The sequence below is a fragment of the Jatropha curcas genome, chromosome 3, assembly GCF_041381405.1.
Source record: "Jatropha curcas cultivar XTBG-Jc1 chromosome 3, XTBG_Jcur_1.0, whole genome shotgun sequence".
Taxonomy (NCBI): Eukaryota; Viridiplantae; Streptophyta; class Magnoliopsida; order Malpighiales; family Euphorbiaceae; genus Jatropha; species Jatropha curcas.
The window spans coordinates 31281375-31307272 of record NC_143153.1 but is presented as its reverse complement, the minus strand read 5'-3'; the positions used below and the strand labels follow the sequence as shown (position 1 = coordinate 31307272).

Here is a 25898-nt window from a genome sequence, read left to right as displayed (position 1 = left end):
ACCATTTCCTTAATCTTGTGGATTAGGACATGCCAAATCTTAGAAATCTAATAGTTAATTATCCAATTAGGCTTCAAAATCTCTCATCGGTTGAAATAAGTCAAACGTGTCCCTATCACCAACCACCACATAAAGTTCCTTTTAGAAGACAATTTCCCCATAATGGCTCTCAAAGAAGTTTGTCAAACATGAAACCATTATTATTTCTCTTTTGTTATCTTTTTATATAGTACTGTAAGATTTTCCCATCTGAAATGGTGGAGTATTTTTGTAGTGAGGGGTAGGGGATCTCTTGTTTTGTATCCTTTCAAGGAAAAGCAGGTTTTGATCATCATTATTTGGCTTTAAAAAGAAATTTGCGTTGCCATGTCCAACCCAACTTTATGAAAAGGAAGCACTCAAGCTCTCATGGATTATGGTATAGATACATATACATCCATGAATATTTTTCATGGGAAACAAAACTCAATGGGTATGGCCCAATTATAGTAATTGCTCTGAGAAAAGATACCCTCAATGCCTTTGGATTAAGCCTAATATTGATGATGAGAATTTGCATTATACTAAAGGAATATATCTATTTTCTGTTTACATCAAATCACTGTTCATTGCGCATGATTTCTCTCCCTTACGCTTTGCTTTTCATATTTTAGAGGGAAAGTAGCTTATACTTTTCTTGAATTGAGATTTGTCACAAACAGAAAATTGGGTGTCTTCATGGCAAGAAAATGACACCAATTTTGGTTGAGGATTTCAAATTTGCTTCTTGGCCTAAGATATCAAGTTGTACGAAAGAATTAGAGAACATTTTTTAACCAGATTTGTGCAGTATTAAATCCAAATTCATCCAAAACAGAAAAGAGTTCCAAGTCCCTCCAATCTATCCAAACATGTCCATGTTCTGCTTTTTGTTTCCTTGTAGTTGGAGACAACCCCATCAAAGTGAAAAGGAAATTCTTGTACGACTAGTTGGGTTTTGTTCTAACAAGATAATAATTTTTCCTCGATTATCCACTGAAATTTAAAACATAAGAGTCAAATACTTCAGCCATGCAATTTCCAATATAAGCAAAAGCAGTGTTTCTGCCACTGAATTGTATTTATATAGACTACAACAGGCAAAATAAGGTCAAGATTTTTTACAGGAGCAAGAAATTTTGATTTTGTATAGGCCAAAAGCAGAACGTTTTGAGTGGTGAAGTCCCATCCATATAAGTCTGCTTCGAGGTCAACATAAATTTCCGAGATGATACAAATTCTAATGCCACCCTCTACAATAACCCAAAGGAGAAGGGAAAAAAGGATAAGGAAAAAAATCAAGCAAACAAGAATTAACAAATTCACCCGTTGAATCAAAGAGTCTCGAGGAAGAGCAAAAGGACCTGTGGCCATATCACCTTTGAGTGCTTCTCTGTAGCTTTTGATCTTCAGCTCTGACTCTCAGATTCGTACCCCAATTGATTTTCCATGTTCACAAAAATCCATTTGTTTCTTCTTGGAAATGTACTATTGATCGCCATCCCAAAACTCATGTATCTGACCCCTCTTCAACTGTTGGAAGACTACCCTCTTTGATAAAGGTTGGATTGAGAAACTTGGAAACAAAAGCCCATAATTTGTAAACATCTTCGAAGTTGGTAAGAAATCCCAGAGATGCAGTGACTACTTCCACCCTTATGAACCCACTTTTCCCACTATGGTGCCCATTTTCCATTGGCCTACATAGAGTAGTATCTTCAAGATTCATAGCACCACGCTGCTGTTTTGGGCTATCCAGTATTCGTATGTGACTAAGAAAACCAATGCCAAGGGAGATACCTTCTCTTTCTGCCAGCTTCTGAACAACTTCAGGATTTATCAGTCCCCGGTTTCTATCTCTAATGTTAAAAGCTACAGCTGCACCCCTTTCATATTTTATTTTTGGACCGTAAATGTGAACAAGATTTTCCGTTCTTTCCCCATCTGAAATGGGTAACCTTAGTTGAAGTAATGAGGTCACAAGCCAATTGATCAAAAATCGCAATCTGAGAGTGGTTTTATTGAGACCCAACATATTCACATGATCCAAGTGCCGACAAATTATCTCAGGTTCCCTCCTATCCCACTCTTGCCCATCACCATATTCGCCATCACTGGTGTACTCTTCATCATCTAGGCTGGTTACAGATACCTCTCCAGGCTCCAGAGTATGACTTAGCTGTTCTTTACGGTTGTCCTCCATGCTAAAGGACACTCTTCTTCCCCTGCTTGGATGTTCATTCTCTTCCAACCCAAAAAACCGACCACCTGCATATCTATTCCCTTCCCTTCTTCCCAACAATCTGAATTCACCTTCTGTTTCTCTTCTTATAGCACTCTCTTTCATGTCTGAGCCAATTGCAGAGGTTGAGCCATTTGCTAGGCCATTATGCACAGCAGATGAATTATTGAATTGGGATTTATATGTGTCAAAATTGGACAAAGAACCGGCTGAAAGTGCATTACTGGTTCCAGGTTCTTCCTCAATCTCATTAACATGAAGACGATTTGAAACCTTTTTACTATTTCGTGGAGTGTGGTTTGTTTCAGTGTACTGTTCTTCTTCTGGAACCTCCTTAACTCGATCCAATTCCTGTGAAACAGACATAACTGCAGCATCAAAAGAGAGCACATGGTGGTCATCATGTACCCCCTTGTCGTCATATAGTGGGCTGCCATATATCTTTGACGTTGGTTTTGGAGAGAGTCGTTTGTGATTCCTCTTGCCAGAAAACCAAAAAGGAGGCAGGGGAGAGGACAATTTCTGTTTGTTTAACTGACCTGCTGCATCTGATCCCAATGGACTTTGACCCAAATCAATCCAGAATGAGTTGTCTGATGATTCATCTTCACTAAATACCGGGCTTTTCATCACTTCCCCAACTGAAATACTCTCTGTTTCTTCAAATATGGTGCTTGTCCCATCCCTATCAGAACTGTTATCCTGTTCCATCTCAGTCTCAAAAACATCCCTCACCTGAGCAGATGTGAATGCACCAGAAAAGGCAGGCAACTGTGTCCCTGGACGAGTTTCTGTGGTTGTTTCAGCATTCCCAACAACTTCATCATCTTCAATGCAAACCAATCTGTCTAGACCATCAACAGAATCACTCAAATACAAAGGATATTCAGGTGTTATCTTTACCATTCCAGACCCTGTACTCCCAGACTGATTTTGAAGGCTTCCCATTACAGATTTCTTGATAAGAAGACATCCAAAACCGGTTGGGTCGTGCCCAAATACTCTGTAAAAGGAAGTAATAATAAAATCAGGCCGAAACAAGGACAGCCCAAGTGAATCCATATCTTTGGGACCCAATGAGCCAGCATCAAGCAAGACATGCCAATTGTTTTGCTGAGCAAGTGCCATCCATTGATATGAATACTTTGCCCCAGTAACTCTAGACTGCACTGGAAACACGAACAAGCCCGCTGCAGAATCCTTCTTCCGCCTCTTCTTACTTGAAATTTGTTTTCTCAAATCAGTAGAACATAATTTAAGAGTTGGCCATTTAAACCATGCACTATAAACTTTTGCACCCTTTTCTTTGGCACTTTGAACCATCCAACTCACAGACTGGCTCTCATAATCAAACATTGTCAACAACTTCTTATTAGTATGAAAAGGGTATGATTCTGCCAGCAATTTAAATGCAGACCCTCTACTCACAGTGAAAACAAGGCCATATTCATGCTCAGGGATATTCAAATAATCCATAATTCTGGCCTTTATGTCATATTCCACAGTGCCTTTCTCAGCACCACCATAAAGAGCATGGTTACTCAAATTTGCAGTTATTTCAGATAAGCTAAACGTAGAAGACTCCCAATAATGCAAAGTCTGAAGGTATGAAAAAAGCCCATATCCACAATAATCAAGGCATACCTTTGGAGACAAATGTGCATATTCATCCAACCTTAGCTGATCAACCTTCTCTGAAGACTGGTACTTTGGGTACATTGTGAGGAACTTGGAGAATGCCTCGTGGAGTTCAGGAATGGATTCTTCATTCTCAAATATGCGCTCTGCAGCTAAGGCTGTGGCACGCAAGAATTCGCGCTGGGCATTAAGTCTTGCTAAGGATCTTGATCTCCCAAGGCTCTCATCTTGGTTTCCAACTGACTCGGACTCCATATCTCGCGATTTGAAGAGAGACCCATCTTCAGATGCCTCTTCAAGAGCCTCTCTAAGCTTATTTTCTTGCAATTTTCGAAGAATTGATGGGTTTTTCCTGATTTCATGATTGGATTCAGACCCGTCTTTTTTCCTGCTCTTCTTGTCTAAGATTAGAGCAGCACAATGAGATATAGGCTTCCACAATGAAAGATGCATTAAAGCTTTTGACTTTACAACCAATCTAAGAAGAGAATCAAAAAATATAAACCCAAGACTCCAGAAAAACAGTTGGGTTCAGTTGAGTTCAGGCGTTTAGCCCACATACAAGGAACAGAGAAGGGTCCAGTTTCAAACCCTAGGTGCTAGCTATAACAAGAAAGAAAAAGGCCCGACTCTAAAACCAGATCAAGAGAGCTCTAAATTAAGATTTCTTCAACAAAGAACCTACAAAAATGAAAAAGAAATTTACAAAAACTCAGAACTAAAGAAGTCAGCTCAGCTTCAAAAAATTTTCAGGTGAAAAACCCATAGAAATCTACAACCCAGAATTGAAATGACTCAATTCAGTAAAGTCAAAAACCCATTAGAGTGAAAATTTAAACAAAGAAAACAAGTTTTTGAAGAGACCCAAGAAAGATAGAGAAAGAGAAACAGAGAGTCAAACCCTAGACACCAAAACCCAGATCCCCAAATTTTGCAGAGAAACTCGCATCAAGCAAGACACTAAGAAAGAAAATTGGATAAAAGGGTTTCACATAACCTAGTTACTGAGTTTTGAAAGAAACCCTTTAAATCCTTAAATGTGAATAGGAGTCAAGACTCCATTAGCACACCAGAGAGAGCTCAAAAAGAAACTCTCTTTCTTTAGTTTCTCTCTCTCTTCACTGCAGCACGAATAAAAGCAGGCAAAGGCAAAGCAAACCCCTCTCCATATCAAATGCTCATTTTACTTTGTGAATAGTAAATCCACAGCAAAGACAAACCAGTTTTTGATAACCCCACTTTGCTCTCTCTCTCTCTCTCTCTCTCTCTCTCTCTCTCTCTCACTCTCAATTGACTCTCTTTCCAGTTCCACAATCTTCCACTATAACCTCCCTTAACAAACAGTGAGAAGGACATTGACTTTTGCAAACCAAATGTAAGTCCTGTTAGTTTTTTTCTTTTCTTTTTTTTTTTTTTAACCCCTCTGCCTCTCTCTTTAATTAATTAATTAATTAATATTATTAAATTTATATATTTCCAATTAATATTCTATTTTTTTATATAATTTATGTGCTGTATGGGACCCGTCAGAACCTTTTCTACTATTGGCCATAGCTAAAAGTCAAATAATCTGCTAGCTCTCTTAAAAGCTGTTTTCTGTCCAACTTGGCACAAATGCAGTGAAAACCACCACCAAAGTCCAAAACCTCCAACCTGAATCTTGATTGTTAATCTCATTTTTTAAGTTTATTTAATTTAAAATTTGCCCAGACTAACCTGTAAATCACAGTTACTAAACTAATTTATTGCTTAAATATTTATTTTACAATGTAAATATAATTAATGAAGTGAGTATTTATTTAAAAATATAAAAAAAAGTTATTCAGGACATAAAACATTTTTTTATCATTTAAATTAAACAGTTATTTTTATCCGACGCTTCTAAAAAAAATGACAAAAAAAATTACAGTACAATTTATGTGGTTTGTAAAATACAACTAATTTATCTCTGTCTTTTAGAAAATAAACTATATGTTCTTATAGTTTATTTTCGTCAGATTACGAGGGCCTTTTATTCAATTTTTATATCTTTTCTGTTAAGTATCTTATGAAATTATCAAAATATCATTTTATTTTTAAAATCACAAGGACAAATCAATTGTATTTCTCAAACCATAGGGACTGCACTATAATTTTTTTTTTGTATAATATTTTAGTATATATCTTTTGACCTCTTTGTTTTCTTACTGATTTAACGAAAAAGATGCAAAAATTGAATGACTTAATAGTGCAACAGAAGCAAAATATAGGAACAAGTTATTATATTTTAAAAAAGACAATGATAGACTAGTTGAATTTCGCAAATGACAAAAATCATATTGTAATTTTTTCCATTTCTAATTTAAACATATATATAAACAATTATCAGCTAATCGTTACTGCAACACGTAACAGCTACTAAAATAGTTAATTAATATTATCAAACAACACATAACAACTACTAAAACAACTTATATTACTGAATAACTACTAAAACATATAATATTAGCCAAGGGACTCTAAAACTCAAACAAGAATCAAATAAGACGAGAAATTTTTGAATAATTTAGAAATTATAAGCATGAAATAGTGCTCTACATGCATTCAAGAATGTCTAACAATGGGAAGATGAGTATGAATGTTATATTTCCAATTTTAAAATCAAGCCATGAATGTTATACGTGTTTTGAGCTTTTGCCATACTCAGACAAGGTCCAAGAAATATAATTAACTTCTCAATTTTTTAGAAAAAAAAAAAAAGAAAAAGAAAACTTGATTGATGAGAAGATCAACGTGGATTAGTATTATTTTAATTTAATATTAATTCACATCTCATGAATCAATTTTACGACTATCACTATAAAACGACATAATAGTCAACTTCTAGATGTGAATGATTTATTAATTATAGAAAAAAAAATTCAATAATATAGTGTTTTGTTCACTATCAATGTTTGCTTCTTTTGTTTAATATATCCAAAAGATATTAACCTAATAAAATACATAATTCAACAACTCCCAACTGGTATATTCTGTTAAATTTGCAATTTTATTTTTTTTTTCCATTTAATTTTTAATTATCAAGTTGATATCTTAGATATACATCACTTTCTTTCTTTTTTTTTTAATTTTTATTTTCATAATTTATTTGCAATTCCCATAAGTTATAAATAAATTTAAAAGATAAACTTATGTCTTGGATTAAAAAATTCAATGGAGTGCTGAGGCAAAGACTGAACCTGAAGGGCACAGCTAACCCCTTAGCAGTTAGCAATAAAAATTATTTAATAAAAGAATTTTTTTTTTTTTTTTAATATCAAGAATTGCTTATATTAATGTTTGTGGGCATGACATGTGTATTAAAGATGTTAGGTGTTGTGGGGGCTCCTGTCCCTAATATGTTACAGTATTTTATCTGCATTGTTGAAAACCTGTTATATTGGTTAACGGTTGATAGGGTAAAAGAGTAAATTTGAATCATAAAATTTTCAATTTTAGAAATCCTTTTTTTTTTTTTCTATTAATACTTTATATTATTTTTTAGAAATTGAAATAAATCAAAACTGAGGAAGGGTTCCTTAGGATTCTAATATTATGAACTAGTAAAGCTCAAAACCCCAGAAAAGGCCGACTTGATAATTACAGTTTACTTTGTTATTTTAGAAAATTGACTAAACCCCACCACACTTTTTTTAAAGTTGGATCCACATATCGATGTTAATTAAACAGTTTAGTCCTGATTAAGTTGTTGATTATCCAAATAATTAAACAAATATATATTTTTTTTGTTTAAACCAGTTATTTTCCATTTTGTTCTTTCACTTTCCTATTTGAATTGAACCAATTTCTTCCCTTCAATTATTAAGAAAATGAAAATTGAATCTCAATTTTTCCAGATCTATTAGTAAAATTTTTAATTCTAGATCTAAGATAGTTTAATGATCGGGTTCATAAGTGTTTTTTTTTTTTTTTTTTTTTTGGTATGATCAAAAGATTTAATCCCTCTCAAGCCGTAGAATCTAAATGTTTTTGGCACTTTTAACTAAGTATCTCACTTTTACGCGAACTGAAGTCGCTAATCCCTTGACTAATATTTATTGGTATAAGTGTGATATTTTGATAGTGGGATACTAAATAAAGAACGGATAGACTTAGAATTAGTTGAACCGTAGTTGTTTCAAAAGACTTACATTTTATAGATATTACTGAAAATTTAACTATAAATAGGGAAAAAAATTGATTTTAGCTAATTTGGAATTAATATTCAATTATTGTTGTGGAAAAAAACAATTATAAGAAAATTGTCTCTCATGCAAATGAGAAACGAGAAATGACATTAAATTGGAAAAAGATAAAAAGAGTGCCATATTGACTAAAGTACAAATTGCTTAATCAACTAATCAAAGATAATTATATTAATTAATTCAATAGTCAAAATTATGACTTGAAAGAAACAAACAAAATGTGAAGTCAAAGAGATTCAAAATCCATGAAGGAGAGGAACATATACAAATACAAATACATATACATATACATATACATACTTATTCTGTCAAATCTTTTTCTATCTGATAAGAGATATACTGTTGCTTTCTTAGCGGCCAAACAAACAGGGCACTGAGAAATTCATCTCTGGACCTGCTATCAATTATCACATATGATTGACGTGGAGAGCACGTGCATCACTTTGGTTAGTCAACTTTGTTCCATTGTAAAGCTGAAATAACACTTTTTTTTTTTTTAAACATTAACGTTGGTGGAAGAAGTCAATTACGTAACAATAAGAACGATGAACTCAATCACGTAATAATAATAATACAAATCCGATTTTTAGAAGTAAACTTTGTAGAAAGATAAAAAAATTTTTACATTTGAATTAAATTACTAATAAATGCATATATTATTTTGTTCAATTCTCCTCTTCCTGAATATTAATATATATATATATGTAAAAATATGAAAATTTTAAATTTAATAATTTTTCTTTTTAATTAAAGTAATATTTTTCAAAATATTAAATGATAATATTGCATTACCAGTTTTGTAAAAGTTAAGAATTTAACTTTTACTGTGTCCCATTGTTTAAAAAAATTCCCAGTGTATTAAAGGAAAAAGGCCAGACTAACCTTGGTCAACACATAAAAAAAGGGCAAAGCAAGTGCAAGAATCATTTTTAGCATTCAAATATAGAACCCAATTGTCTTGATCGAGCATCTTATCGTTTTGCTCGTACACAGATTTGGGACCGAGTCCCTAATTGTCTTTGAAATTTTTTCCTTGAGTAAATAAATATTTTTTTACTCTTTCAAAAAAAAAAAATATATATATAGAACCCAATTGATAACAAAGCTCAAATCACAAGGCAAAGGAGTAGCAGCTAAGTGGTAAAGGGCTTCTTTAACAAGAAGACAAAAGAAGAAATGGCTTCTACTTCTGCATTGTCTCCCACTTTGCATGTCAATCAAATGATCAAATGTAAAATAAAAAAAAAAAAAAAAAAAAAATTAAGTAGCAGAAAGACTGGAAGACAAGACTAGCTTTGGCAAAGGTAAGTTTACCAGGAACTGCCTCATTTGAATTGAAAATAATGAGTAGCAGAAAATGATTTGATTGTCCTTTTCTTTTGTTATCGTTATTTTATTATGTCATTTCCTTTATTCTTGATTCTTCTTGTTGCTTTATTAATTTTTCTTCCCCAAGTTTCACTAGAAAGTGTGCAGGTGACTTTCCATTCTGAAATGGGAGCTACAATTTTTGGCATTTTATGGGAAGATGCCTTCAATGGCCATTTACCAAAAAATGTCATTATTAAACATACCTTGACAAAGAAATCAAACCCACTCTTTTAATTAAGTCCATGTATGCATAGTTTAGCGACACCAAGCTTCAATGATCAGAATTTTTGCACCAATGCATGAAAGTGCTATTATTATTCTGATATTATGGAGTCCCATTCTCCACAAAACAGATTTGATTGATTAATAGTGTGTAGGGCCATTTAAGGGTGTTGGTGGGCTATTTATGTGTAATGGGCTCAGTTTTGGGTTTGTACTATAGTATCTATTATTAGGATTTTCAGTTGGCAGATAAGGTCATTTAAGTAAATAATTACCCATAGCATATGTTATTGGTTCAAATCGTTATCCCCTCATTAATTAACTTGAAGATCACCAAGACTAAGATCCTGAAGTCTTTAATTCACACAGAAGGTACCTAAACATGAAGGGATTTCTCGCTACTTGAGAGCATTCAAGGAATGCTAATTTGCCAAAATGCAGCCTAATAAAACAAGGCCTGAAACCAAAATCTAGTGTAGTGTCTAAAAAAGTTCCCAACTCAGCCTACCTGACACACAAAATACAGAAACAAAAGAGCCCTTCATCTTCCTTTTGGTATCCCTGCTTGGCCTTCAATCTTCTAGCAAACTGTCTTCAGTTCATGTTGACTTCTGCTTCCGTCATTGAGGAGAGAGATACTGTTAAAAAGCTTGCACTATATCTGAATATTTTGCACATTTGCCATTGATAATTCACCATCATAGCCTTTGTTCACTCTACGCCTCTGTCTTAGTCTTCCACCAATACTGTCCAAATTTGGTTCAGTAGCTGCAGTCTTCTTCTTAAGCTTTGCACAACTCTCCACTTTAGAAGTACTATCAGCAATTTTGCCATCCCCAACATGCATTTCCTTCTCTTTCTTCACCTCCTGATTAGAGAGCAGATAGTTGTTTATAGACTGCTTGACATCAGAATTTTTCTCATTTATACCACTTAATTCTGAATCAAGATGGTCATTGGTTTTCAACTGTCCCAGCCTCAAGCTCTCAAGGATAGTATCATGCTCTGTAGATTGCAATTGCATTGCTTCCTCACTTTTAAGCTCATTCTCTCTTTTTCCTTCAAATATAGGCATTGACAATCCAAAATCGACATAAACTTCCTCATTGGTCTTTGTAGATACCATCTTCTCAGGCACTGCTTCACCATCCGGAACAAGGAGATTTCCACTGTAGGACGGTTGCTCTCTTTTCTCAATCTTTAAACCACTTTCTCTCTCATCTCTAAACATAGATTCTGGTAATCCAGGATGATAATGCTCCTCATTATTGACCTCTACAGATTCCATATTGTCATACCGTTCTTCACTGCCTGAAAAGGGTAATGACCTCTTTGTTTGACAGTTGCTGGCCAGAATTTTGCTATTCGGCTCAGTCGTAGTCTTTAACTCATCATGAATTGTCTCTTCATATTCAGGCATTAATGGCCTAATTTCTTCATTGGTAATCTTTGATGGCTTTTCCATCTCTGAAAAGGGCAGATACCTTTTCACTGAAACTTGATTGGCAGTCACCAATTCTTTTTCTACTGTATTTTGTGAGCGTCGGGTTTGGATCAGATAGTGTGCAACTGACTTGTAACCCAATCGTGATATCTACAAGATAAACAAAATGCTAAACTCAATTTATCTCCTGAAAAGTTGAGCCAGCTCTTCTTTTAGCAAAGAGTTTACCTTCTTGTAAAGAGGTCCGGTAGGAGCCCATCCTTTTGCTTGCCGGCAAAAACTGCAGTTGCAAATTCCACGACAGGGGGGACATATCCAATTTGGATTTTCTATTGCTTCCAGTACATGTTCTCCATATCTGCTTTCTCATAAAACAAAAGGCTTTAAAACATTAGATTATTTTAAAATTACAGTTAAAAAAGCTCATGAAAGTATCAAAATGCAAAGCAGATAAAAGCAAATGGAGAATCTTTCAAACAATTATACCTCATGTACAAACAATCTCCACAAAACTGTCCTTGGACCATCTTGCATTTGCTGCAGTGGGTACGATAACCAAGAGTTTTCTGCCTGTTAAAGACCCTTTCCTTCAGTTAATGATAGACACAGATACCATGAAGAGCACGACTTAAGAAGCCAAATGCATATAACATAACAGCTATATAATAAAGAAAAAGAAAGAGACTGAGGAAACTTCGTTCTGAATATGTATCTGTGTAATGCATTTTCAAGGTATTATGTCTAGCTGATTGTTGTCCTATATTAAAACTACCCGCCTCTGTTGCTATCACATGACCTCCAATTCACCGAACTATCATTATTTCTTCATTCAACTGTGATAACACAGTTGCTGGTCCAAACTTCAAAACTACTTCCACAGCCTTGCCAGGGCTGCTAAGCTAAGCCATTACCAACTTGGTCACCACTCTGCGTTACAAATCGTCTGCCTCATTCAATCCGGATAACACATATCAGCTCCAAAACCACAACTACATACTGATAGAATGAGGCACCTGCTAACAGCATCTAATTTCTCCATTATGTTCCACCTTCATCAATTCTCTTACATTTATAAGCAACTCAGTTAGTTACACGGATCATGGACAAGCATGCACATTTAAGTTTTTCAAATGCAAAGCATTTTTATGCTATGAGAATATAACAATAACAACTAAGCCTTAGTCCTAACTAGTTGGGGTCAGCTATATGAATACTTTGTTTCAAAATATCAGCTTTGATCAAATGAATATCAAATTATGCTATGAGAATACAACTTCTAAAACATATTACAGGCAAATGGCATGAAAAATTCTTGTTAGCAACTTCTAGATATAGCAGTTCTAGTGACAATACTTTGGCAAAGGCCGACAGACTACACAACAGGCGTTACGCATGCTTATGCAAACTAAGAGGATGTCAATCATAACCAGCAATTTTACACCATGATCAAGTCATGCACGCATTGTGGTATTTCCTTGTTAAATTAATATTTTTTTTATCACAGACCCTCAAATAATAATCTTTTATTGAAACCTCAAATAATAATCTTAGAACTCAATAATCAAGATCATTATCATACCTACGAGGTTAAAAAGTGGACTCACCTGCATTGATGGCAAGTCTTTCCCTTAACCTGATCATAAATCCGTTTTCCATCTTTTCCATACCCATCTACAAAAAATGTCCAGCTCCTGTCAGTACTTCCCAAAAGCTTCTCATGCTCTTCTGTGTAAACCTCTGGCTTTGAACCCACCTCTAGCCTCACATCTTCATCTTCCAATAAACCATCCTTCTTTGCTAACACCGCTTCCGAGTAGCTAACAGGAGTAGCATTGTGCAACCTAAAAAACCCCGCAAAGAAATTTAAAACGAGAACACTCAAATATTAATCAGTCAACAAAACTGAATATAAATAAATAAAATTGTCTAGATAATAAAATTAAAAAGACATTAGGCGTATAAAAGAAAACCCAGTCCATTAAAGATAAAAAGAAGCAAATCAATTGATCAATCAAGATTGGTATACAGAGATTATGACATTACCTAGAGGAGCGGCGAAGAGGTCCAGGTGACTTAAGAGGAGAGGGACGTTTTGCTGGTGACGGGTTATTTCTTTGGGTGCGTTTAGGAGCTGCAGAAGAGTTGAGCTTTTGAGATAGGTCAAAGAGACCAAGTTTCTGCATTCTTTCAAAGTTTGATTTGATTCTCTCTTCTCTTGATTTCTCATACAGTGACATTTTTGGGGTTTGATCATCGTTGATTTCTGGAGTAGGATTTCCGTTGCATTCTTCTGCAGATTGTGATTTTCTGGTTCCCATAGTTGGCAATCTCTGAGTTCTGTCTTTTTCTGTATGAAGACGGTAAGCTTCACTTCACTCTCTCAACGGTCGACTTTTGAGGTTAACATGGCAAGTGGGAGAGGGAAAAGGAAAGTTGGGCTGCGGACTTTCTAAATGACATTGAGGCCCTTCTACCAGTTACAAAAATTGATGAGCATGTCGTTTCGTCCAATGACCGCCTGAAAAATTCTTTTCAAAAGCGTACTGGGCCTTACCGTCCATATATGGGCCTTAGCCCAATATGAATATTTCAAGTTGACGCCTTCCTCACGACCTAACCCCAAGGATCTTCCTCCCCAGAACATTCTCAATTCAATTTTTTTTTTATTTTTTATAATTTCCGTATGCGTCACATTTATTAAATTAGTTCAATCTCTTTGAACTAGAAGAGAACCATTTTGCGTATAGAAAAAGCAAAATCATAACCTTCACAACACGCAGAGAAATTTGCACCAATGTTGATAAACTACCCATTTGAACATTTTCTTCTTTAATAGAGATAAATTAAAAGGTCATACCAAATTCAACAATCCAATAGAACAAGCTTGCAAGTTTCACCTATGGATTCTTTGTTTATCTTAAATACTCCTTTCTGCTGCATCTAGTTTCAGAACATCATAATCTTGTCCACTTTCAGAAATTTAGAAGCCATGGCCTTAAAGGTTACTCAAACCTTGGCCTTGTTGGTTGTTTTTGTTACTTTGAGTTTTAGATTTCAATATTGTAATGCAGCTGACTCTTCTGGATTGGGAGCTTCTTTTATTTTTGGTGATTCTCTAGTTGATGCTGGAAATAACAATTACCTACCAACTTTGTCTAAAGCAAATATCAAGCCTAATGGAATTGATTTTAAGGCTTCCGGCGGAAACCCAACCGGCCGGTACACCAATGGGAGAACCATTGGCGATATAATAGGTAAATCTAATTAATTTCGAGCTATGTTTTCTTATATTTGTTAATTGATTTATTGATAATTCGTTTACAATTCTTGTACTATAAGATCGACCATATACCAACTAGCTTATTGCTTAATTTTAATTTATGCATTTGTTTCATTTTTGTTTTAGGGGAAGAACTAGGGCAACCAAATTATGCTATTCCATTTCTAGCCCCAAATTCAACTGGGAAAGCAATACTGTATGGTGTCAATTATGCTTCAGGAGGAGGAGGGATTTTGAATGCAACTGGAAGACTATTTGTTAGCACTTAATAATTCCCATAATTATTTTTAAAAATCATTTACATAATTAATTATCTAATTGAATAATAACACATGAATAATATTGTTGCAGGTTAATAGGCTAAGTATGGACATTCAAATTGATTATTTCAACATTACCAGAAAACAATTTAATCAATTGTTAGGTCCAACAAAGGCAAAAGAATATATTAGGAGGAAATCCATCTTCTCCATCACCATCGGAGCAAATGATTTCCTGAACAATTATCTACTTCCAGTTTTATCTGTTGGTGCAAGAATCACTCAAAGTCCTGACGGTTTCATCGACGATATGCTCAGTCACTTAAGAGAACAGCTTACTGTAAGTAAATTTTAATTAGAATTAATTAAAATTGCGTTTCAATATGTTCATTTACTAACTCTTTGGTGGCCACAGAGATTATATAAATTGGATGCTCGAAAATTTGTAATTGGAAATGTCGGACCGATAGGTTGCATACCATACCAGAAGACTATAAATCAATTGAAAGAGAATGAATGTGTGGATTTGCCTAATAAGTTGGCAAATCAGTATAATGCTAGATTGAAAGATTTGCTGACTGAATTGAATGAGAATCTTCCTGGAGCTACCTTTGTTCATGCCAATGTCTATGATCTTGTCATGGAAGTCATCACGAATTATGATAAATATGGTGAGTTATATATATATATATATATATATATATATACAATTACGATAAATAATGACCTAATGCAAAAATTTGACCCTGTATTTTCGATGATTATCCTTGTGGCCTCCTAAATTTTACGAGGAACCCATCATGACCATACACTTTTACATTTCAATAATAATTATGCTACTCGCTAAAATAAAATACAGAAGAGTAGGTTTATAATTGAATTTTTTGCAAAGTTTACGGGCCACAAGTATAATTAACCAAAGTTTCAGGGTCAAATTTATATATTAGGCCGATAAATAATGAGATATGTGCATATGATTAGAGTTAACTGGATGTGAATATTTTTGCAGGGTTTACAACAGCAACAAGAGCTTGTTGTGGAAATGGAGGGCAATTTGCAGGGATAATTCCATGTGGACCTCAATCTAGTATGTGCGAGGATCGTTCCACGCATGTGTTTTGGGATCCTTACCATCCAAGTGAGGCTGCCAATCTTCTACTTGCCAAGCAATTGCTTGATGGAGAAAAAAAATACATTTCTCCTATGAATCTTAGGCAACTCAGAGATCTTTGATTTTCATTTTTCATGTGTAATGATTTTCTTTTATTGAGCAAAATCTAATTTCTTCCTCCATTAACAAGATTTTGCTCTATACCCTTTTTACCTTTTTCTTTTGTTTTCCTCTTCTTTGTTTCACATTTTCATTCTCCTTTCATGTTGCCTTGCAATATGGTTTGAGAGTACAATTTTAAACAAAAAAACTTAATAATTAATTTTTAATAGGGCCAAATTAAGGCTTGTCTCTTTGTGTTTGCATGTGCTCCGATCTACAAGTGTGATATTTGGCAATGAAGGGTACTACCGGGAGAAGAGATAGACCTAAACTATGTGAAAGGAAGTTATTCCAAATGACAGATTTAGATATGAATATTTCAGTATAGAGATAAATGATTCATATAATTAATCATAATTAATTAAAATCATATTAAGGGATTTAATTAGGTGATTAATTGAAACCAGAGCTAGCAAAATAGTTTACACCAAAATCAATTTTATCGCTAAGAAAGTAAAAATATTTAACAGAAATATAAATAATTATTGCTAAAAGATTAAGGTACCTAGGATTGTATCCACGGAATCTTAACTCGCTTTAAAAGATATATAATTAAAGAATTGACTCATAGAAATTTTGCATTGAGAAGATTTGAACTCATGACATTATGAGTCCTTCAATCTCTTACATGCACTTAGCTACTGTGCTATCCATGCAATTTCCTTTATTATTTATATTGCTTATTGCCATTAATATTTATATTAATATTTGAAAATAAAAATTATAGTATTATAAAATATTTTCACCCATGAAAATAATGGGAATTAAAGAGAAGGAATCAGAAACGAAGAAGAAGAAGCCAAAAAGAAAAAGAAAGAGCAGAACGAGGAAGAGAAAAAGAGAAGGGAAAATTGTCAGGTATTATGGACGACCGAATAAGCAGACAATGGGTGCTGACTGAGTGAGGAGGTTCAACAATGTTGTCTTGAAAGCGACACATGATATTGTCAAGTAGACATTTAGATGGCTACTGAGGCCGCGCGTGCCACTGTAAGAGAATCCCCACCTCCATCATCCACCGACACCTCAGGTCCTTCACTGACACCTGTCTCTGTTTACCGGACCCCACCTATCTCTTTCCCCTTCCTACTAGTCCTTGACTTCTTTTCTTCACTTAAATATCTATATACCAAAAAATTAAAAAAAAAAAAGATTTTAGGCGATAGAATTCCAATTTTTTAATTCTTAAAAAAAAAAAAAAAATCATTTTGGTTGGTTTTTATTTGTTTTGGTCCAATTGCAGTACAAATTCTGGTCTAGTATTGGTGAGGCAGAGCTTGTATTACTTGTTTAGGAAGAGAGATAAAAGGGTGAAAAAGACTTTTAACTTTTGTTGGAAAATTTAGTGAATCTACTTTTAGCATGAGTTAGTCTTCCTGTGATATCTGCTAATCTGTACTAGAATTTACAAGAGAGAACAAAAAAGAATTAAATTTATTTATTTTCCTGAATTTTTTGATAAAAAAATATAACCATAAAATATAAATATTCAAATTCTAAATTTTAAATTTCACGTTCTTTGAAAAAATTATTAAATTTATTTAAATTACAATAAATTATCGAGTAAATTGACTATATTGTTCTTAATTTAATACTAATTCTTTAAGAAACCATTATATTGAATTAATAATTATTGATAATATACAAATTGTAAATATGAAAAAAAATAAATTTTATTACTCATTGAAACCATAAATGTGACAAATATGTTAAAATAAATTATTTTCTTAAATGCGATAAACATTATGAAACGGAGAGCATTTGATCGGTGATATGTGAATCATGAATAATGTTAGGAGGTTGATTAGTAGTATGAACTTAGGGGAAATTAGTAGAATATTAAGTGAGTAGTTGATAGCTTGTGCATGTTAAGTTGAGAATTTAAGTGTTTAATTCAAGAAAATTAAGTAGAGGACAAGAGATTTATGTTACCATAAACGTGCTATTCAAAATGAAAAGACATGGACCTTCCATCCAATGACTTCAACGTTTGTTTATGCGTGCTTTGCATGGGTACCACACGCACCTATTAGAAAAATAACCTTATCCTGATCAAAATCAACGAAAATATAAATTTTTATTAAAATAATAATATTTTTGATTATATATTTTAAATATTTTTTTATTAGTGAAATAAAAATTTGGCCCTTAATATTTTTTTTAATATTCCTTTAACCAAATTTATCCCTCTTTACTATAAATCATACTCTGGTTGAAGATAATTTAATTAGGGCATTTTTTATTAAAAAAAAAAAAATTATTGTAGAAATAACAAGATCTTATAATGTTAATAAAAATTCTCATAATAATAAATTATATTGCCACAATCAATCATCTTGGAATGGAAGGATTCTTTTTCAAAAAAAACACACACACACACACACACATTGGAAGAGTTATATGCAAACATTGACTAATGACAACGACAGGTGTAACATAATGTGACATGAGGAGTACGTTTGAGTGGAATAACGTCCGTGGGATTTAACATTAACCAAAAGAAGAAAGGAATCGACGATGAGGATGGAAGGAGAGGAGAATAGTGTGTCCAAAGAAAGGAAACAGTGCTGTTTGGTAACGAGAACAGTGTAGCGAGAAATCCGGGAAGAGATTGGAGATGGGGCAGTACGGAGGAGGAATCTGATGCGGACATGACGCGTCCGAAATCAGAGGGAAGACCCAATTATTGCTTCCCACGCTGCCCCGACATCTATGATTCTGTCGGTCCTGTCCCACCTCAGACACCCCCTCCCTCTCTCTAATAACCACCGCTGCTACCACCACCTCCACGTCTATCACCACCACCACCGCTACCACAATCCATCAGTCCGTCTCACTCTCACATTCTTGGCTTCTTTTGCCGCTCAGCTTCTTCAAATTTTGGCTCTCTCTCTTTCTCAGTGCATTAGACATGATTCAACCTCAACTCACAGTATATCAAATTTTGAAGAATTTAATCAATCGAATTACATTCTTTTCCATAAAATAAAATTCATAATACGATCTACCAATAATGGTGAGTATTCGATTAATCAAATTGAATTAGCTCAATTTCGATTTAATTTAGTATATTTTTATGGCATTCAAATCTGAAATTAAATAATATAATAATCGATTCAAATAGAATTAAATTGATTTAATTCAATTATTTTAAACCAAATAAACAATTTTAAACTTAAAAATAAATTCGTTTAATTACGTATGGTAATCGAATTTCTAAAATAACAGATGAAAATAAGCATTGTGTTTGTGTGTCCATGGATTTATCTAATAATGGGTTTGAGAATGATTTAAAAGTGAATAAGTGTGTATAGGATCTTGCGTAGCCCACAAAAAATCTATGCATTTTTGTGTTGGAAGCATGGGTGTATGTATTTTTTGTATGTTCTTGTGATTAGTATATTAATCAATGAATTAATTAATTAATTAATGGCACAATCTATGCTTTGAAATTTATTAGTTTTAAATAGTCTATGCATGACTAGGGGAAGAAAAAGAAACTGATACTGACACATCAATTGCACAAATCTATTTCAAATGATTACACTTGTATGACAATTTTTTAATCTAAGTTGGAATTTCAGTCACATGGTGAAGAGATTGCTGTGAGCTGCAATCCACTAGTATTATTCATTAATCATATATTAAAAACATTATTTTTCTTCAATTTTATTTTAAGCATAGCCAACATTGGAATAAAAACTTTATATAATCCACCATAATGACTTTAGAATTAACGCTTAATTTATAATAAAAATTTAAGCATTTTCTATTGAGAATACTTCATAAAAAAATATAAACATTGAAACCGTCCATAAACTTAATTAATTTCTGTTTATTCTTAAAGGTAAAAGTTTTAATTTAACAAAATTTACATAGTGAAAGATCACACTCATAATCTAAATTACGACGATCGTCCTCGCAAATATCGTTTGATGCTGAAACTTCCCATTCAGGTTTGTTAAGATGGATTATTCTAGTCTGTAATTGGGAAGACTAGTACTGGTTGGTTAATTGATTAAGGACAATCTAATTCTAGTATATAAAAAGAATGGAAAAAGGGCAGGCTATCTGTCTCTTAGCATAATGGTTGTATTATTGGGATTTGGAATGTAGCTAGAGCTACCTTTGTTTGCTCCAAATTCTACTCAGTGCAATCCTTATCTAGAGCAGCCTCTCTCTTTCTAATTAATGGAAACAAAAACGAAGTGACATAATGTGTTTTCTTTTTGGTTTTTCTGTTTTACTTTCCTTCTCAACAATATGAAAATGAAATAAATATAACAAAATGTGTCCTTTTTTCTTTTTTTTTTTACTTGTATAAAATTAATTTGAAGAGTGTTATTGAAAAGGAAAAGTATTCATGTAATGCAATTCAGGAACATATTAGCAATTATGGTGATGTAGACAATAAGTTTTAAATTTAGAGTATTAGTTTGAAGAATAATTCTAATTATCACTTGGACTATAATTAGTGACCTATGGGCCCTTGTTTTGATCAATAATGCTAATGCCTCTACCTAACTTATCACATCCTTCCCCACCACCATAGAAAGATTAGTAGATAGATAGAGATAGATAGAAACTATCTATTCTAATTCTAAATGAAGAAATTAAAAAAAGAAAAATAGCAATATCATAAATTTAACTCTGAACTTTGACTGATGATTCTCTAGATTTTGAAAAAGTGTTGATTCGGTATCTTTCTTTTTCACATTTTATTTTATTAATGAATATAATTATTATTGAAATTTAAAAATTAAGGGAATTACAAGAATAATCGATGATACGAGATTCAAGAAATCAGAAGAATAATGAACAAACACATGGTCAAATTTATGCATTATCCTCTATATTTCAATTACCTTTTTTGCTTTTATCTATGCACATTCATACATACATACAAAACACGAGCCGCATACCCTAGCTGATTAATTAATAGCCGATCCATTCTGGAGCCGACTGAAATGTCGTGCCTAACAGAACACTGAAAAGCTGCACTCTCTCTCTCTTCTCATATATCCCTCAGAACTCGTTTCAGTGTCCTCCAGATTCTCTCTCTCTCTCCATAAAAGGCCCATCTCTGCTCTTTTGCCACCCACACAAACACAAACACAAACAATCCATACCCAATTCCACATTCTTCTTTGCTGTCCATTTTCTCAACTCTTTTAATCTTTATCTTCTTCTTTCTCGAATATTGATCATAACTAACCAAAAGCAAAGCAGAACAAAACAAAGAAGAACGAAACCTAAATTACCCACTTCCCATTTCCCAAAATGCCATCAGACTCTTCTTCCACTGAAACTAGAAGATTAACTAAACCCCATAACACAGGAGCTCCACCGCCAGACCAAGAACACCTTCCATGCCCGCGCTGCGATTCTACTAACACTAAGTTCTGCTATTACAACAACTATAATTTTTCCCAGCCTCGTCATTTCTGTAAGTCTTGTCGCCGTTACTGGACCCACGGCGGCACCCTTCGTGACATTCCGGTTGGTGGTGGCACTCGGAAAAATGCTAAAAGATCACGCACCACTTCTAGTGGTTGTACTGTAGTAGGTCCTATGACGGCCAACACAGGTGACCATAACCTTCCATTACCGGCTACACCAGTACTGGTCCCACTTATGGCCAATCAAGCAACTTCTATACAGTTTGGCTGCGGTGGCGGTGATGGGAAGGGTAATGTGTGTGGTTCTAGTGGTAATTCTACAGTATCTGGTAGCTTTACTTCTTTGTTGAATACTCAGGGCCCTGGATTTCTAGCATTGAGTGGGTTTGGGCTTGGACTTGGATCTGGGTTTGAAGATATGGGCTTTGGGCTTGCAAGAGGAGTCTGGCCTTTTCCCGGTGTAGGAGATGGTGGTGCTGGCGGTGTTGGTAGCAATGGCGGTTCTGCTGGAGGAATGAGTAACACGTGGCAATTTGAGAGTGGTGATAATGGATTTGTAGGTGGGGATTGCTTTTCTTGGCCAGATCTTGCTATTTCAACTCCAGGAAATGGTCTTAAATGAGATATTGTTCTTTTAGTAGTTCTTGTTTTTTCTCTGATGGGTTTAGACCCAATTCTAGGAAAAAAAAAAAAAAAAATTAAAGAACCTTGTTTGATGGGTTTAGTTAATTAATTACTACTTACTATTAAGTGTTGAGAAGATAATTAGGTTTGAAATTAGAAAGAAAAATATGTAACTTTTCTTTACTCTATTTCATGTGATTTTGTTAGTTTGATGTACCTCTTTTTGTGTAGTTTTCATATACATGCCACCCTTTAAATTCTCTTTTCCTCTCTAGCAAATTTTTAATACAAACTTTTTATTGAATGATTATGGACCGACTAATCTTAATTTAATATGAAATTCACATTTTCTTCTATTCATTTCATGAATGGGTACAAATGGAATTTCCCTTTTAGAGTTTGCAGCATATACTTCAATTTGTATTTAATATATAATAATTGACTGATTTGATTTTTGAGGCCCACATTTAAATTTTAATTCTTAGTATAATTTATAATGATTTGCTAGTTCAACATTAATTGAGTGCAATCATTCTCATTGCATAAGCATCACCCAATTTCTACTCTCCTATCCCAATGCATTACCTGCTCTACAGAATTCTGCAATTGAAGTTTCATATGCCAGGACCCACAGAGTTGGACCTCTAGAACCTCAGCCTAATGGTTAATCAAATTGCAAAAATTATATTTTCTTTTATTTTGCAATTATTAAAGGAGCATTTACATTAATTATGAGATAAAAAATTAATTATGGTGTCGCTTGGTGTTTATAATTAAATTTAACTTCAATTTTCATATCTTTTTCATTTAATCAGATATTTTGAATTCAAACCATGAAATTTAATTAGTAAAAAAATTATATATCTTATTAGACCATTTTTATCGTTGAAGATACAATTATTTTCTTACTCTCGTAACCTACTTGATACTTCGTTAGTAACAACGTTTGCATTTTTTATTGAAAGTGACATATTATCTTAATATAGGGTATATTAGAAAAATGCAAGTAAAATTTAATATTATTCTAATAATATTAATTGCTTTGCTTAATCTATGTAAAAATAAAAATAATAGTATCTTTTTAGGCCAAAGAGAGTAATATAATAAAAAAATTAAATTAAATAAGATAGTGTTATTTTTCTTTAACATAAAATAAAAAAGTTAAAGCCAAATCAAACTAAATTATATATGATAGACATTATATATAAAAGTACGAGGATATTGGGTTCCTAAAATGCGCCGCTAAATTTTCAAATTGACAAAAATATTATGGATCGAGAACTTTAATTTTATTGGTTAAAAAATAAATATAGTTTAATTTTAATTGTTTACGTTAATTTACTATTTGAATCTAAATTTTATTAAAAATTTTAATCTAATTTTAAATAGAAAATTTTCTAATTTAGTCTCATTTAAATTTGGATAAAAATAAAATAAAATATTATTATTTGGAAATTTTAATTTTATTGGTTAACTGATTTCCTATTATATAATGATTTGCTACATGTAAGGGGAAAAAAAAAAAAGGATTACGTTATATTAATCCTATTATACTACTTTCTACATTGAAGGAAAAAAAAACAACTGACTAATTTCTTTCTATTATATTCATACCTTCTATACGTGGGTATATATATATTCAAAAAAAAAAAATATAAATGAAGATATTATTAATATAAATTATTATTAATTATATATATATAGATTTTGTTTTATATATGAGTTTGAAAATTAGCTTGTTCGACTCAATTAGGACTATTAACTCGATTAGGAGTAAGAAATTAGCTTATTCTACAAATTATATGAAATCAATTATTTACATAAGCTAGTGTAAAAAAATTTATAGTGTTATCAAAATCCTTAATTATAGCGGTATATATAATAAATCCCTCTTAAATTTTAGGGTGTCACAATTTTTTTTTTAAAACTTATAGGTATTAATTTAGATATTTGGCTACATAATTAATTATTTCTTCTATATGTTTAGATTTTGATTTGATAGAATTAGAATAATAAGGAGATGACTACAATAAATTGAATTTTTTTAAAAGAAACCGAGCAAAGCTGAAATTTGTTTAGAACCAAATCAAACTAATTTAATTAAGCTTAGTTTGATTTACCTTTTTGATTTTTCCTTATTTTTTAAGATTTTTATAACTTAAATAGGTTTAAAAAAAAAAGAATTTTTGATTTTTCTGTGTACACTAAAATCAAACTGATAAATTTTAAAATCAAATTCATTTGATTCGATGGATTCAGTCTATTTTTTCAAACAGTGCTCAACCTAATCCAATCGATGAAATATGGTATGGATATAAAAATTTCCATTTAAAATTTTCAAGGAAAATTTCTTTTCCTAAGATAGCAGATATCTATTTACGTTAAATTATATATATATATATAATCAGTCCATCTTATATTGTCAAAATCATTGCAAATCATAAATTCATAACTAAGTGCTCGTTAAGATTTTCCATGGCTCGTCCTATCTTTAGCATTTTAGTAGCTTTTTTGCTTATTATCAAGTTCCATGATTTTGCTGGTATGTTATATTATTATTATTTTTCTGAAAAATACTATCATATTTGTTTATTATTATACTTTGTATAGATTTTTTTGAGTCTGTTGGGTAAAATTAACTGTTTAAGTGGTTAGTTATTAACTGTTTGAGTAGTCCTAAAACACTACAAGCTAAACATTAGATTAGTTATTTTTTTTATAAAACGCTGCCTTAACTTCTAAATGAATTGGTTACACAGTTTAAACAAAATTTTTTCATCCCTTACTTCTTATTAAGTTACCCAGTTTTTTCCGAATGCTAATTTTGTTGCCTGGTAAACCACCATTGGTGCTATGCAGGAGCAGAAATTGGTGTGACCTTCTCAAGACTAGCAGACAACTTTCCACCAGCACAAGTAGCTGTAAACTTTGCTGAATCGAAAGGCTTCAAAAGAATTCGTCTTTACAAGCCCCATCACGATGCTTTACAAGCATTGAAAGGTCAGGGCATACAAGTGATCTTAGGAGTTGGCGACGACGAAGTTGAAGCAGTAAGTAAATCCGCTGCACCGAAATGGGTCAAAGACAATGTTGTGCCATATGCAAATCAAATAACCATTATAGCCATAGCTATTGGACATGATCTAATCCCTAATAGTAAATTAGCAGTTTACGTTCTTCCTGCACTGCAAGCAATGAAAGAAGCACTGGAAGATCATGGGCTTACTCTTATTTCTGTAACAACGCCATTTACATTAAATACACTTCTTACACATTTTCCTCCATCCCATTCAACTTTTGATCCGCAAAAGATTTATCTTATTAAACCCATTATCAATTTCTTGGCAACTCACAGTCCTCTTCTTTTATGTGATATTTACCCTTATGAAGCTTATCTAATGGACTCTCACCTTGTTAGTTTAGATTATGCTTTGCTTAATAAGACAAATGTTGAGGTTCTAGATGGTCCATTCGAATATACCAATATGCTTGATGGTTTAGTAGATGCTTTTTACAGTGCAATTGAAAAACTTGAAGCAGGAACTGTTAAGATTGTTGTGAGTGAAACTGGGTGGCCGTTTTCTGAAAAAATATATGCTTCTGCTCAATATGCAAGAGCGTATGCTTCAAATGTGTTCAAACGGGGACAAGCAAATACAGGAACACCGAAGAAACCTTTTTGGGCATTGGACGTTTTTGAATATAACTTGTTTTTTCAAAATGATGCTCCTCTAGATAAGAAACCATATGCTTTATTTTACCCTAATATGTCTGCCATGTATTAGTTAGTTAGGGTTTGCATTGGATATTGTAAAATCTTGTCACTTTTTTATTTTATAACTTATTGTGTGTAAGAATAAATGTGAAATAATTTATATATTTTAAGATTTGCTGTTTGAAGTTT

At 32.9% G+C, this 25898-nt stretch overlaps 5 protein-coding genes across 5 annotated transcripts; 3 read left to right on the top strand and 2 right to left on the bottom strand.

Moving 5' to 3' along the window:
• Positions 1-1065: 1065 nt before the first annotated feature.
• On the bottom strand, positions 1066-5213 carry LOC105639637 (Pyridoxal phosphate (PLP)-dependent transferases superfamily protein). Its single transcript, XM_012223752.4, has one exon. The coding sequence runs from the start codon at positions 4349-4351 to the stop codon at positions 1529-1531; it is 2823 nt and encodes a 940-aa protein (XP_012079142.1). The 5' UTR covers positions 4352-5213; the 3' UTR covers positions 1066-1528.
• A 4819-nt stretch (positions 5214-10032) lies between these two features.
• Positions 10033-13607, bottom strand: LOC105639638 (uncharacterized). Its single transcript, XM_012223754.4, has 5 exons — positions 13202-13607; positions 12763-12999; positions 11645-11728; positions 11387-11516; positions 10033-11308 (listed from the first exon to the last, which is right to left on the bottom strand). The coding sequence occupies exons 1-5, from the start codon at positions 13474-13476 to the stop codon at positions 10370-10372; spliced, it is 1665 nt and encodes a 554-aa protein (XP_012079144.1). The 5' UTR covers positions 13477-13607; the 3' UTR covers positions 10033-10369.
• A 344-nt stretch (positions 13608-13951) lies between these two features.
• Positions 13952-16162, top strand: LOC105639639 (GDSL-like Lipase/Acylhydrolase superfamily protein). Its single transcript, XM_012223756.4, has 5 exons — positions 13952-14412; positions 14565-14695; positions 14790-15038; positions 15114-15369; positions 15708-16162. Exons 1-5 carry the CDS (start codon positions 14148-14150, stop codon positions 15929-15931), a joined length of 1125 nt encoding a protein of 374 aa, XP_012079146.1. The 5' UTR covers positions 13952-14147; the 3' UTR covers positions 15932-16162.
• Positions 16163-20989: 4827 nt separating this feature from the next.
• Positions 20990-22208, top strand: OBP1 (OBF binding protein 1). Its single transcript, NM_001308810.1, is given in 1 exon segment — positions 20990-22208. A coding segment is annotated over 1 exon segment (741 nt). The 5' UTR covers positions 20990-21251; the 3' UTR covers positions 21993-22208.
• A 2261-nt stretch (positions 22209-24469) lies between these two features.
• LOC105639961 (glucan endo-1,3-beta-glucosidase) lies at positions 24470-25779 on the top strand. The gene is made up of 2 exons (XM_089719311.1): positions 24470-24536; positions 24854-25779. The coding sequence occupies exons 1-2, from the start codon at positions 24470-24472 to the stop codon at positions 25777-25779; spliced, it is 993 nt and encodes a 330-aa protein (XP_089575437.1).
• The last annotated feature ends 119 nt before the right edge of the window (positions 25780-25898 follow it).

Bases quoted from the DNA above. Each gene is read 5' to 3' on its own strand.
- LOC105639961 (XM_089719311.1), top strand. From the start codon at position 24,470: ATGGCTCGTCCTATCTTTAGCATTTTAGTAGCTTTTTTGCTTATTATC. The intron at 24,537-24,853 runs GTATGTTATATT...GGTGCTATGCAG, and splicing joins CAAGTTCCATGATTTTGCTG to GAGCAGAAATTGGTGTGACC.
- LOC105639637 (XM_012223752.4), bottom strand. From the start codon at position 4,351: ATGCATCTTTCATTGTGGAAGCCTATATCTCATTGTGCTGCTCTAATC.
- LOC105639639 (XM_012223756.4), top strand. From the start codon at position 14,148: ATGGCCTTAAAGGTTACTCAAACCTTGGCCTTGTTGGTTGTTTTTGTT. The intron at 14,413-14,564 runs GTAAATCTAATT...TTTTTGTTTTAG, and splicing joins AACCATTGGCGATATAATAG to GGGAAGAACTAGGGCAACCA. The intron at 14,696-14,789 runs GTTAGCACTTAA...ATATTGTTGCAG, and splicing joins ATGCAACTGGAAGACTATTT to GTTAATAGGCTAAGTATGGA.
- LOC105639638 (XM_012223754.4), bottom strand. From the start codon at position 13,476: ATGGGAACCAGAAAATCACAATCTGCAGAAGAATGCAACGGAAATCCT. The intron at 13,000-13,201 runs GTAATGTCATAA...GGGGTTTTTTAG, and splicing joins CCTCTTCGCCGCTCCTCTAG to GTTGCACAATGCTACTCCTG. The intron at 11,517-11,644 runs GTATAATTGTTT...ATGAGAAAGCAG, and splicing joins GGAGATTGTTTGTACATGAG to ATATGGAGAACATGTACTGG.